This window comes from Hibiscus syriacus, unplaced genomic scaffold (assembly GCF_006381635.1).
Source record: "Hibiscus syriacus cultivar Baekdansim isolate YM2019G1 unplaced genomic scaffold, ASM638163v2 tig00110321_pilon, whole genome shotgun sequence".
Classification (NCBI taxonomy): domain Eukaryota; kingdom Viridiplantae; phylum Streptophyta; class Magnoliopsida; order Malvales; family Malvaceae; genus Hibiscus; species Hibiscus syriacus.
Window position 1 is genome coordinate 474,311 of NW_024062680.1, and position 14,428 is coordinate 488,738.

Genomic DNA, 14,428 nt, shown 5'->3' on the forward strand with positions numbered 1-14,428 from the left:
TTGCAATCATACGCCACATACAATTTTTGTCAATCATACACCTTGTTTCGAAACGATCTTTGCTTGATTTGTTAACTTTTAGTTGATAGCCATCTTCCACATATTTCGTATGCAAAGCTATCTTCAAGTCTTCCTTTGTATCAAAACAATCATCTTTCTTGATACGAATAATTTTTGTGTAACATTCAACTGCTATCTTTACCAACTCTTCTTCCGGTATCTGAAGTAATTCTGGCATATTCCAGTTATACTCCCGTGGCATTTTCTTCGGGGACTTTTCTTTGGGGATTTCTTCTTCTTCTTTTTCTTCTTCAGTGTTATATGAATTACAGAATGGATGTTCAACATGTTCATTTGTAGTTGTAACTTCCTCCTCATTATCATCAACAACATCTTCCTCGACAACGGCTGTTTCATCATCAAAATTCGGGTATTGACCAATATCAAAATCATTACACGCAGGGTCTGTTTCTTCTTCTGAAAAATCATCAAAATCCGAGTATTGACCAAGATCAAAGTCCGGGTATTGACCAAGATCAAATTTCGAATACTGACTAGAACTCACAATTTTTTCTGTTGGCTCATCATCGTCTAACTGGTCAATACGAAAACCGGAATTTGGTGCTGAAAGTTGATTGGGATTTGGATTAGGGAAAGGTTGTGGGTTTTGAGATTGTGTTTATTATTGGAAATGTGGTGAAACAATATTTGCTTGGTGATGAAATTGTGGTGGAACCATTAAATTTTGAGCACCATAAACTTGGGTTGAAAAACTTAGTTGATTACTACCCGCTACTGACCCAACTTCACTACTTCTAGGTTCAACAACATACAATGTAACATCATCACTTGAAACACTAACGTAAGCAATGAATCGTTCAACATCTTCATTGTCGGTTAACAAATAAACTTTACCATTTCTCTGATAAGATAGCCTAAATCCACTTAGGGGCTCTAAATTCAATTTATTTACAACATGTAACAATAGAGTTTCATAAGTTAACTTTTTTAATGACAGTTTTAGTTGAAACTTCATGGGTAAAGGCATATATTGTAAAACACCATGAACATTATCCCATGACCCTCCAAAACACAAAACTATCCAAACATGATCAACATTAGATGATTTCATTATTGTAAATTAATTTACTAAACAAACGAGCTGCGAAACTAAAACCTGTTGCCGGATGGGGAAGGATGTCGTTGGATATAGGAACGAATGTCACCGGAGAGAGTGATAGATGGAGATGGAATGAGTTATGATTTAGGGATTTAGGTTATGAGTTGCTGCTGCTGCGTAGTTATATACCCAAAACATTTGTGTTGCGAAATTATAACCTGTTGCGAATTCAGAAATCGAGTTGCGAATTTGAAATTCAGTATTGCAATAGTCAGAATCTCGTTGCGATTTATAGATTCGCATTGCGATTTACGTATTCACATTGCGAATTAGGAAAATCGCAACGCGAATTTGAGAAATCGCAATGCGATAGTCAGAATCGCGTTGCGAATCTGGAAACTGATTTGCGATATCGGAGATCGCGTTGCGAATTATCGATCGCGTTGCGATTTACGGATACGCGTTGCAATTTTACGTATTGTCGTTGCGATTTACAGATACACGTTGCGATTTACGTATTCTCATTGCGATTTACGGATACGCGTTGCGATTTTACGTATTGTTATTGCGATTTACGGATACGCATTGCGATTTTACGGATACTCGTTGCGATAGTCAGAATCGCGTTGCGATTTATATATTCGCGTTGCGATTTTCATATTCGCGTTGCGATTCTGGGAACTGATTTGTGATTCTGGAGATCGCGTTGCGATTTTTATTTCGCATTGCGATTTTGTTGGTCATTTTGGCAAATCCAAAAAAAGTTGGTTAAAATCGTATATTATAAGGCATTTTTGGTCACTGAGACGATTTTCTCTAGTTTAAATAAATAATCGGTTAAAAGTGATATTGTTATATGTTTTAGCAAGAAATGTTATTTGTGTTAATAATAATAGTAATAATTGAAAATATTATCGTTGTATGTAAAATGAGTATAAAAATATTGTCTTTAATAATTTAGGTTAATTAATGTAAATATTATCAACAAAAATAACATAACAGGTTACGTCTAAAATATTATAAACGGTAAGAAAATAAACAAATTACTTATTTTATTATTAATATTATCAAAATATTAGGTAACACTTAATATATTATGAAAGTTTAAGCTGATGAGACATTAAAAATTTGATTATAATAAAATATGTTAATTAATTATTTTGTTATTAATATTGTCAACATATTAAGAGCGTCTAAAATGTTATTAAAGTTTAAGTTAATGCGTTCTTAGAAATCTCACAATAATAAAATAGATTAATTGCTTATTTTGTTATAAATATTATCAATATATTAGGTCGTGCTTAATAAAAAATGAAATATGAAAAAAATATGGGAGACACATTGCACTATATGCGTCTTTGGGGTGTACTGTAATATTCACCCTATTTAAAAAAATAATTTTTTTTTGGATAATTTGAATTTTATTACCCAAAGAAAGAACAATAACAAGCTACAGTCAAAACAAGCTACAAAAGTCAATAAGATATTAGACCCCTGCTAGCAACTTAAGCAGTAACTTTCAAAACAATCAGCCAAAATAACAAAGCAAGAAGTAAGATAAGCAAAGAGCAAAGAAAGAGACGACCAGCAGCCCACAGCAAAACAACAGCCTACAACAAAACAACAGCCGCCAGGACCTAGCCAATGTTCCAATCCAGACAAAGCTGGAGATTAACACTGTCAGCCTTGTTAATGCTGCAACCATTAATCCTATCACCAACATATCTTCTTATACACTCAAAGATATTATCAGCAGACCGAGAACAACCTCTAAAGCACCTGAAATTACGCTCTTCCCATACAAAATATAAAAGACTAATCCAAGCTAGCTTCAAAATACTAACTAGCAAGGATTTACCCCTGAAATTGACTACTGCCCAATCCAAAGAATCACTCCAACACAGAATCATGTGAGGAATTTTACAGGTCTGCAGAATACTCCTCCAAATTCCACTAACAAAACCATAATCATTGAAGAGATGGTCTTTGTCTTCTAACTCAGCATTACAGAGGTCACAAAGTCCATCCAATTTCATTCCCATATTGATGAGTTTGACCTTAGTTGGGAGCCTATTCAAAACAACCATCCAAGCAACAATAGACATCCTTGGAACATGTAGGGGAAACCAAATTAGGTGTTCCCACCTGACCTTCTCCCTCTTGTCTCTCAACTTCTCCCACACCCATTTACTTTTAACTGCGTTCCAGTCAACAACATTGCCAAATAAATCTGCAACTGTATTTCTAAGCTTGAGGAGTTTTCTCAAGGTCCAGCTAAACTGAGGCTTGGGACTAACTTCCCAAAAAGCAGTCCCCTTTAGAGCATACTCTTTGACCTAGGCCACCCAAAGTGACCCTGCATTTGCTAGAATATTCCTGATCAGCAAGAAACAACACACCTTGTTCCAACAACCAAGGCTCTTTAAACCCAAACCACCCTCTTATTTGAGCCAAAACATTTGCAGCCAGTTAACTCTAGCCCCCTAGAAGGAGTGTCTCCCCCTTCCAAAAGAACCTCATACAAAGCTGCTCAACCTGCTTGATGACCACATTAGGAAAAACCAGCTGCCTACACCAGAAATTTGAAATACTGAAAAGCACATATTGAATAAGTTGAAGCCTATCACCATAACTCAGTCTCAATTTAGACCACATACTCAATTTACTTCTGATCTTGTCAACCTCTGATATTGTCAACCAAAGGAAGATAATCCTTGGCAGTTAATTTTCTAGTGACTAGAGGCACTCCAAGATATCTGACAGGAAAACTACCCAATTTGAAACCAGTTACAACTTGCGCCCTGCTCAAAATATCATCATGAACCCCACAAGCAAATAATTCTGATTTACCAGCATTCAGTTGAAGGCTAGACAGCTCATAGAAAACCCCCAAGACTCCAACAACAACCAAAATAGAACTCACATCCCCATGGCAGAAAATAAGCAAATCATCAGCAAAACAAAGGTGAGTGAGAGAAACACGTTTGCATTTGGGGTGGAATCGAATTAAACTATTCCTAGCAGCAACATTTAGCAAACGAGACAGTACATTCATAACCAGGACAAAAAGGTATGGGGACAGTGGGTCACCCTGCCTAATTCCACTTCTCCCTTAAAAAACCCCTCTAAGCTCTCATTAAATGCCACAGAGAATCTTGCACCAGTGATACAAGCCCTGATCCAAGCTCTAAGTACCTCAGGAAGCCCCAGGGTAGCAAGCACTTTCATCAAAAAATCCCAACAAATAGAATCAAAAGCCTTCCTAAGGTCAATCTTAAGAGCACATCTAGAGGACAATGTCCTGCGAGAATAGCCCTTAACTATTTCCTGGGCTAGAAGGGTGTTATCTACAATACTACGACCCTTAATAAAAGCAGACTGATTAGGCAAAATCATGTCTGGGAAGAAACTAGCCAAACAGTTGACAATGATGCCAGAAATAGTTTTATACATAACCGAGCAGCAGGAAATAGGGCGAAAATCCTTAGCCATACCTGCATTGGGAGCCTTAGGCACCAGAACAATGGCTGTAGCATTGAAGGCAGGCAGCAAGATTCCAGTCTGGAAAAACTCTTTAATGGCAGCCAGGAAATCCCCTTGAACAATATCCCAGGCCACCTTGAAGAAATAAGCAGTATACCCATCAGGCCCAGGGCTCTTCTCATTCCCTTGCTTGAACAAAGAGGCTTTAATTTCCTTATTAGAGAACAGCAGCCTCACAAGGGAGGTCATACCCCAGTAAGCTATTAAGATCATCCACATCACAGCTTTTAACACCAGGGTCTTCAATGCCAAGAAGCTCAGTATAGAATCTCACCATCTCAGCAGACATGGCCTCAAAAGTATCTAGCCTGGAACCATCCTCAGCATAAAGTAATCTGATAGTATTTCTCTTTATCTTCCTTATCATAGCAGAATGAAAAAAATTAGTATTCCTATCACCCTCCTTAAGCCAATGGATTTTGGCTTTCTGCTTGTAGAATGAAGCTTCAACCACTTCAAGATCATGAAGCTCTTTTTGGAGGGTATTCTTTTCATCAATATAACAGCCAGCATGTGAAAGATTAGCAAGTTGAATTTGCTCAAGCTGGTTCCTCTTGTCATTTACCCTTTTGGAGATGTCCTCAAAATGACATCTGTTAAATTCTTTTAGTCTCAACTTAAGTCTTTTCAACTTGGCGAAAAGACAGCACATAGCAGTGCTAGAAACTTCAGACTGCCAAGACTCCTTTACAACATTCATGAACTCCTCATGCCTAGCCCAACAATTGAAGAACTTGAAGGGCTTAGGTCTGTCAGCATGGTTGTCCTTAAAGAATGAAACTAATGCAGGGCAATGATCCGAAACCCATTGAGCTATAAATTCAACAAATGAACTAGGAAAAGCTTCAAGCCACCGAGGATTAATAAGAACTCTATCTAACTTGTGGGCTAAGTAATTTCCTTATTGTCTATTGGACTATGTGTATAAAGGCCCTACAAAAGGATGATCAATGAGCTCCAAAGAAGACAAGCAATTCCTGAGTGCTTCCATATCAGCATTATCATAGAGACCTAGCCTCTCAAAATCAGAACTCTCAACAGCATAAGCAAAAAAGTTGAAATCGCCTCCAATAAGCCAAGATGACTCCCCCACCATACTTTCCACCTCATTCAACTGCCTCCAGAGATGTAGCCTTTCAGCACCAGTATTACAACCATAAACAGTTGTAATGACACATCTATGACCATTAATCTCACCAACTATGGACAGAGACTGATCAAAAGCAGCCAAAATAGAAAAATTTAGACCTTTCCTCCAAAAAATCCATAATCTACCATTTCCAGAACACTCATGATTTGAGAAGTTATCCCAATCTGAAGAGTAACAATCAATAACTCTAGCCATATTAGCAGACCTCACCCTAGTTTCCATAAGGCAGATAACATCCACATTTAGTTTACCAAGTCTCGAGAATACCTGCACTTGCTTCAAAGGACTGTTGAACTCTCTGACATTCCAAAAACAAGCTATCATTGAGCAGGAATAACCTCCCCCCCAACAGCACCTACAACAGCTCCCACATACTCTTTCTTTTTACTTTTCATTTCATTCAAGAGGGCAGCAACTCCCATAGAAGCAACTCGAGGTTTTATAGTACCTTCCATACCAGCAGCTACTACTATAACCTCAAAACGATTGGATAAACCAACTAATTGTTTTTTGTCCTTACCCCTCCCTTTTGTCTTCTTCTTCTGAGAAGAAGCTTGCAGAACAGGTAAGTCGACAACAACAGGGAAGGAAGAGACACATTCACAACATCAGTTGGGACAGCGCTAATGGCCTGAACTTCATCTCCAAGGTCCTCAACCAGCTCCCCAACTTGGGAACTCACCCAGCTATCTAGCCCTACCCTAACATGGTGAACAGGCTCCTGTAGAACCTCAATACCACCAACAACAGCACCTTCAGGCCTTTTATCCTCTTCTTTCTTCCTCCAGACCTGAACCACAAGAGGCTGGGACTTAAGCATCTCAGTACAAGATTTCTCACTATGCCCAAAAGTATTGCATGCATCCAATGAGCCACAACTAGAATCGATGTAGCCAACTCATCCTGCAACACAACATCAATATACTTAGGAATTGAATCCCTAACCCCTATTTCAACGTAGACCTTTGCGTATTCCAACATAGACTTTGAGGCAGTCACAACGTCCATTGACAAGGGAACACCCAAAGCACTTGCAACATAACTCAACCCAACACGAGAATATAGCTCTAAAGGAATGTTATAGAGCTGAATCCAAACAGGTATTGCGAGATAAATCAAAATATAAACGTTTCATGTTTGGCTCCCATCTACGCATAATTAAAGGCTTGTTCTGAACATGCTATGGCCCGTTATCTAAAACCCAATTACAAGCAGAATCGGAGCTAAATGAGAAGACAAACAGGTTGTTACCGGCAACACTAACATGAACACCCGAGCCCATAAGCGTCGTCTTCCACAGAGTATCAACAATACGCTTCAAAGTAGCAAATGGTGGATGAGGACCAAGAAATTACCCTACCAAGGACAATTTCCACTCAGAAATACCAGCTTCAAAAACCTCCAGAGGCGGTTGAACAAAAGGAGCCGGAGATCCTTCTCGAATTACAGGGGGAAATACTCCAAGGTTTGCTCAGTAGCACTCCCAAAGAGCTTCCTCCAATCCATAAAACCAGTAAATAAAACGAACGCAAAGCCAAGAAAGAAGCAAGAAAGAAGAATCTGAACAAGAAACTACAAGAAACCGTCAAAGCCACACCGGAGAACTCATATCTCGTTAGCCCTGCTAACGTGCACCCGAATTAAAATTCCACTCTACTGAGATAAAATTTCATCAAAAAAAAATAATTTTGAGAGTGTCCTGTTTGAACAATTTTTTTTTACTGCATTATTGTAAAAAATTGACCAATCTATCAAAAAAATTCAAGTGGACCTCTTTTATTTGGGATAATCTCTATCAATTTAGTATCGTAATTTTGTTTGTGTTAGAATAGAATATTCAAAATGTTTCTATTGAATAATAACTAAAGGTTTATAAAATCAGTTTGAAAACCTAATAAAATATATAAATTTGAAGAATTAAAATTGTTATTTTTATGAATTCGGTTGGATGGTCTAGTTATCGTATGGGACCATGGTGTTAGACAAGTTGTAGTAGAAATAGATGGTAGTGAGGCTTCTTAGTTCTCCTGATGTTCAGTTACTTGAGTCGTCGATCATTTGTAAGGTTCATAGGATTCTTGATCTTCGATGAAATATTAAAATTGTTTGTGTCTCAACAGAAACAAACAATAAAGCTGATATTTTAATTCGCTTAGAACATAATAAGAGTTCGACATTTTGGATTCTACAACAACCGCCTGATGAAATTCAAGACATTCTCATTATTGATGTGGTTGCATTGACAAAAATATCAAACCCCTTTGTAAAAGGAAACATTTAAATTTGAAGGTGTTATACTAAAATAGTAATAGAAAGTAAATTATTGATATGATTCTATAAGGAAAAAAATAATTAGATGATTAAAATAAAAATATAAAAATAAAGGGTACTAAATAGGTAATTTACCGTAAATGTAAATGAATTTCCATTTTCAATAGGTTTTTCAAAGTCAAACAAACCCTCCTCCTCCCGCAACACACAGTATCCAGTCCCACTCAAATCCACTTATCTTCCCTTACTCCAGTCACTGACCCCCGCCTCCCATGCCTATAGCTTTTTTCAACAACCCGAACAATAGATTATTAGTAAATTAATAAAGGTACTTTTTCTTTTAACTTCAAAACTTGTAGATTTCTGCTTGGCTTCGTTTATATGAATTCTGGGTTTATTTTGTTTTCTGTTTTCGTTCGTGTTGTATGATTCTCTACCTCCGTTTCTAAAAGTTCCTACATTTTTCTTTTAGCAGTTGTGTTTGATTAAAAAATCATTCAACACATTCTTATTCTTCAACTGGGGCACAATCCAGCAGCTGACGACTAGAACGACGTCGTTTCGACACATCCAGGTCGGCCTTACGTTTTTCACTCTTTGTTTTCCTTTCTCTTAATTAGTTTGGCATATTCAATCGGTAGTTGTAGTTAAACAATTTTATGATATCCAAAATTTACTCGCTCAACTTTAATCTGATTCTATTGTATTTTCTCTAATTTTCTCTTTTGTCCACTATTTTGGAGGCTGCTGAAATACCATGTTTGAAGTATGAGTTGAAAGATTCCTCACAGCTTTGGGAAAAGATATCTTCCCTGCATAGTAACAGAAACAGGATTAGTAACAATGCCTCTGAATATATATTGATTCCTGTAAGTCCATAGACAGCTTATTACGGTCTTTTTTCTGTTGCTATATTATCCCAGTATAAAGTATTATACTTTCAATGGCTGAGTTAGTGCTACCAATGTAATTTTGGAAAGCCTTAACTTGTAGGATTCTGCTTGGTTGTGTTTTGTCATGGTTGGAGGATGACATGAGGATGGAGCAGAAGACGATCGGGGAAGTGAAGAGAGAATTGGGGAAAATATTAAAACAAGGGTTAGGGATTACTGAAGGAATTGGGATTTTTACCTGATGAAGTATAGGTCACGTGAGGAGCATGGGTTCATTAAACCCAACAGCTATTTGAAGATCCAGCAACCGTGAGCCCAATAGAGAAGTCCACCAGAGAAGCCTAAGGATAATATGCAGTAATAGAATTAGTTAGAATCTAAGCCAGCTGGCTTGTTAGATTTTATAGTACACTGTATAAAAATAAATGTACCTACAAAAGGGAGGATTATGCATCATTTTCACTGAATGAATTCTGAATTTCTTCAATCTTTTCTGATTCTCTTCTGAAATCTCATTTTTCTCTACTTCATTATCTTGCTTTCATCACAAATTGGTATCTCAGAGCCAAATTTTCCTGGCAAATCGTTATTGGAATGCCAAAGAAAAATCAAAGTATGACTGAAACAACAGAAATTTTAGCATTACAAAAACAATTGGAGGAGTTATCAACGTTGGTCAAGCAATCTCAGGATGACACGAAGGTTCCTAAATGCTGGGAGAATCAAGAAAATTGACTTTCTTTATTAGAATCCAGGATGGCCACTAATCAATGATATGTGGAGGAATTATTGAAGATTTTAACTGGTAGAAATGGGGAGCAAAATCAGTCTGATAACGAGCATATACAATTCCCTAACGCTTCTAAAACAGAGGGTAAAACAACCTGTAAAAGTCGTTGTGCTTAATGATAAGACTAGGTTTACTTATAACCCTGATGAACCTGGAATTCTAAGATCTAAACCAGGGGATTTACCTAGTTTTAGAAATGATGTCCAAGCAGGAGAGAACAGTGCAGTTAGAAACAATATAGTCAGTTTGGATGTGGATAGAAGAGGCATTGGAGGTTCCTCTAATACTGCAGGGTTAATGTGGCATAGACCCAAGATTGAGCTGCCTTTTTTGAAGGAAATAATCCTAGAGAGTGGATACAAAAATGCCTCAAGTATTTTTCTTTATGTAATATTGCAGAGGAACAAAATGTGGAGGTGGCTACAATGTATTTAATGGGGAAGGTAGAAATCTGGTTTGATGGTTATATTATGCAGAAGCATCATGTGACATGGCATGAATTTGAGGCAGATCTTTGCCATAGATTTTGTGATAAGTACTTTGCTGACATAGTTGAGGAATTATCAAAGTTAGTGCAGAAGGGATCAGTGGAGGAGTACCAGGACAGGTTTGAAGAATTACAACCTCATATGCTGTTACAGAATCCTACTCTAGGTGAGGAGTTTTTTGTCTATCTTTTTATTAGTGGGCTAAGAGAAGATATCAAGGATAGAGTAACAGTTTTGGAACCAAAGACACTCTCTGAAGCTTGCAGACAAGCTAAACTGTATGAGCTTTCTGTGGAATATGAGAATAAAAGAGGGAGAGCATTTTTTAGAAACCCATCTTACCCAAACCCATTACCTATTACAAAACTTAATTTATCAATCCCACAACAGAAAGGTTCAACTAGTCTACCTCCAAAACAGAATTTATTGGAGTACAAGAGACAAAACAACCTATGTTTTAAGTGTGGTGAGAAGTTCTCTCCAGGGCATCAATGTAAGACAAAGCAATTGAATATGATGATTGAAGAAGAACATGTTTTATCTTCAGAAACTTTACCAAATGAGACAGAACAACAAGTGTTACAAGAAGATGAGAGCCTAGAAATTTCTATGAATGCTATCAATGGGTGTATTGGTCATAATACACTAAGGATTTAAGGCACTATTCTAGGTAGGCCACTGAACATATTAATTGACAGTGGTAGCACCCACAGTTTCTTAACACCTCAGTGGGTTGATGCAGGGATTCAGGTGACTACACCATATCCTTTAGTTATTACAGTGGCCAATGGACAACAACTTTTCAGTACAGCTAGGTGTAACAGGGTGGAATGGCAAATGCAGAGACATTCTTTTATTCATGATTTTAGACTTCTTCAATTAGGGGGAAGTGATATGGTCCTAGGTGTTGATTGGATGAAATTAGTCAGTCCTATCTTGATGGACTTTAATAAACTGACACTCAGTTTTGTACATCAAGATGAATAGATTGTTATACATGGCCAACAACCCTCGAATTTTTTGCAACAGATTTCAGGAGCTACACTATTGAAGATGACAGTTTCAAATTCTGCTTTATTGGGGTATGCTGTTTTGATGAATATGACAGAAGGTTCAAGGCCTACTCCTACATCTATTCAACCATTATTGAAAAAATACAATTCTATTTTTGCTGAGCCTACAGGTCTTTCACCTACAAGAACTCATGATCATGCTATCACTTTAAAGCCTGATTTTATGCATGTTAATTTAAGGCCTTACAGATTCCCTCATAATCAAAAAACTAAAGTGGAAAAACATATTGCTACTATGTTATCTTCTTCTATTATTCAACCTAGCAAAAGTCCTTTTGCTTCTCCATGCCTTCTCATTAAAAAGAAGGATGGTACATGGAGGTTCTGTGTTGATTATAGACAGTTGAACAACATGACAATTAAGGATAAATTTCCTATTCATGTTGTTGAGGATTTATTGGATGAGCTACATGGGGCTGTCTACTTTTCAAATATTGATCTCAAGTCAGGTTACTGGCAGATCAGGATTAAAGAGGAAGACATTTATAAAACAACATTCAGAACTCATCAGGGTCATTATGAATTTAAGGTAATGCCCTTTGGGTTAACTAATGCTCATGCAACATTTCAGGCTTTGATGAATGAATTATTTAGTACATTCCTTAGGAAGTTTGTTTTGGTGTTTTTTAATGATATATTAGTTTACAGCAGCTCTATGACAGACCATATTCTGCATTTACAATCGGTTTTGGATGTTTTGCAAAGTAATCAACTATTTGCAAAAATGTCTAAGTGTTTCTTTGGTCAAACCCAAGTAGAGTACTTGAGCCATATTATTTCAGCTGCTGGTGTTGCTACTGATCCTAGCAAGGTAGAAGCAATGAGAAATTGGCCTTTACCTAAATCCTTAAAATTATTAAGGGGATTTTTGGGGTTGACAGGCTATTATAGAAGATTTATCAAAGAATATGGGACTATTAGTAAACCTTTGACTCGGATGCTGAAAAAAGATTGTTTTAAGTGGCACAGTGCAGCTTTGACTCTTTTGAAGAACTTAATAGAACTATATGTCTTGCACCTGTGTTAGCTCTACCATACTTTACTAAATTTTTTTATTTAGAGACTGATGCTAGCTCTGGAGTCATAGGGGCTGTTTTATCACTGGAGGGCAGACCTATAGCATTTTTAAGTAAAGCTCTCAGTCCGAGACATGCTGCTCTGTCTATTTATGAGAGGGAATACCTTGTTATTTTATTAGCAGCCTCCAAGTGGAGACACTATTTAGAGAGCAAACCTTTTATCATCAAAACTGATCATGAGCCTTTAAAATACTTATTGGAGCAGAAACTCACTACTGTTATTCAAAAAAGGGGGCTGACAAAATTATTGGGATTGGATTATACTATCCAATACAGGAAAGGTAAATCAAATGTTGTGGCAGATGCTTTATCCAGGCAGTGGGAAGACCAGGGTCAGTGTCTTATCATGGGAACTACCCTAGTTATTCCTACTTGGGTTCAAGAAGTGGAGGACAATTACAAGGATGATTTATTGGCTACTGAGTGGATTTCTAGTTTGACTGTCTCTCCTACTGCTGATTCTAAGTGGAAATATTCCAAAGGAATTCTTAGATTTCAAGACAGGGTATATATTGGTACTAAAGGCTCTCTTAGGCTACAGATTCTTCAAACCTTACATGACTCACCTCATGGAGGTCATTCAGGAACTCAGGCCACTTATCAAAGAATTAGAAGTTATTTCTATTGGCCTAAACTTAAGACCATGGTGGCAACTTATGTAAGGGATTGTCCAGTATGTCAGCAAACTAAAGTGGAGCATGTTGCTAAACATGGTCTACTTCAGCCACTGCCTATTCCTCAACAGGCCTGGGAAGTAATCACTATGGATTTTATAGAAGGTTTACCCACTTCTTTGAAGAAGAACTGTATCTTAGTGGTGGTTTATAAGTTCAAAATACAGTCATTTTGTGGCACTGTCACACCCTTTTACTGTTGCTGAAGTAGCTAAACTATAATTGGACAACCTTTATAAGCTGTATGGTCAGCCTAAAGTGGCCATTTCAGACAGAGATAAAACCTTCACTAGTCTCTTTTGGAGAGAACTAATGAAGGAGTTGGGTACTAAGACTCTATTTAGTACCGCCTATCACCCAAAGACTGATGGAAAAGTGAAAGGGTGAATCAGTGTCTTGAACAGTATCTAAGGGGTTTGTGTTTCTCCCAACCAAAGCAGTGGGCTAAATGGTTATCTCATGAAGAGTGGTGGTATAATACCACCTACCATACAACCCTAAAGTTAACACCATTTCAAGCCCTTTATGGATATGTACCCCCCTATAATGGTTTGGCAATCAGACTCACCAGTGCATTCTATCAGTGAACTAATGCAGACTAGAGAAGACATTCGTAGGCTAGTCAAATTTCATTTAGAAAATGTAGCTAATCGCATGAAACAGAAAGCTAATAAAAACGATCTGAAAGAAATTTTGCAGTAGGAGAATAAGTGTACATGAAATTACAGCCTTATCGCCAAACATCATTGGCTCTGCGCAAAAACCTAAAGTTAGCAGCCCAATACTATGGGCCTTACAAAATTACAAAAAAGATTGGTGAGGTTGCTTACCGTTTGGCTTTACCTGAGACATCACGGTTACATCCAGTTTTCCATGTGAGTCTTTTGAAGAAACACATTGGACAGTTAGCCACTTCTTCTATGGATCCTCCTGACATGACCGAGGAAGGTGAAATTAAAATTGAGCCTTTGCAAGTCATGAGAAGAAGAATTGTAAACAGAAACCACAAACTATTACTTAGTTGTTGGTACAATGGAAAAATCTGGATGACTCGTGCGATACTTGGGAGGACTATACTGTTCTTCGGGGACAGTCCTAACTTTGATCCTTGGAGACAAGGATCTACTCTAGCGGCAGGTATTGTCATGGTTGGAGGAGAAGGACATGAGGATGGAGGAGAAGACGATCGGGGAAGTGAAGAGAGAATTGGGGAAAATGTTAAACAAGGGTTAGGGATTGCTGAAGGAATTGGGATTTTTACATGATGAAGTGTAGGTCACGTGAGGAGCACGGGTTCATTAAACCCAACAGCTATTTGAATATCCAGTAGCCGTGAGCCCAATAGAG

General features: G+C 37.5%; 2 protein-coding genes across 2 annotated transcripts; both read right to left on the reverse strand.

Moving 5' to 3' along the window:
* Window positions 1-2,757: 2,757 nt before the first annotated feature.
* LOC120117773 lies at window positions 2,758-4,175 on the reverse strand. Its single transcript, XM_039137998.1, has 3 exons — window positions 3,803-4,175; window positions 3,643-3,710; window positions 2,758-3,456 (listed from the first exon to the last, which is right to left on the reverse strand). Exons 1-3 carry the CDS (start codon window positions 4,173-4,175, stop codon window positions 2,758-2,760), a joined length of 1,140 nt encoding a protein of 379 aa, XP_038993929.1.
* LOC120117774 lies at window positions 4,172-6,137 on the reverse strand. Its single transcript, XM_039137999.1, has 3 exons — window positions 5,601-6,137; window positions 4,830-5,429; window positions 4,172-4,738 (listed from the first exon to the last, which is right to left on the reverse strand). The coding sequence occupies exons 1-3, from the start codon at window positions 6,135-6,137 to the stop codon at window positions 4,172-4,174; spliced, it is 1,704 nt and encodes a 567-aa protein (XP_038993930.1).
* Window positions 6,138-14,428: the final 8,291 nt, after the last annotated feature.

Bases quoted from the DNA above. Each gene is read 5' to 3' on its own strand.
- LOC120117773 (XM_039137998.1), bottom strand. From the start codon at position 4,175: ATGAATGTACTGTCTCGTTTGCTAAATGTTGCTGCTAGGAATAGTTTA. The intron at 3,711-3,802 runs GTTGACAAGATC...TGTGCTTTTCAG, and splicing joins TTTGGTTGACAATATCAGAG to TATTTCAAATTTCTGGTGTA. The intron at 3,457-3,642 runs GTATGAGGTTCT...TGGGTGGCCTAG, and splicing joins CAAGCAGGTTGAGCAGCTTT to GTCAAAGAGTATGCTCTAAA.
- LOC120117774 (XM_039137999.1), bottom strand. From the start codon at position 6,137: ATGATAGCTTGTTTTTGGAATGTCAGAGAGTTCAACAGTCCTTTGAAG. The intron at 5,430-5,600 runs GTAGGGCCTTTA...TCATTCTTTAAG, and splicing joins AGCTCATTGATCATCCTTTT to GACAACCATGCTGACAGACC. The intron at 4,739-4,829 runs GTTCTCTAATAA...TATTTCTTCAAG, and splicing joins ACCTCCCTTGTGAGGCTGCT to GTGGCCTGGGATATTGTTCA.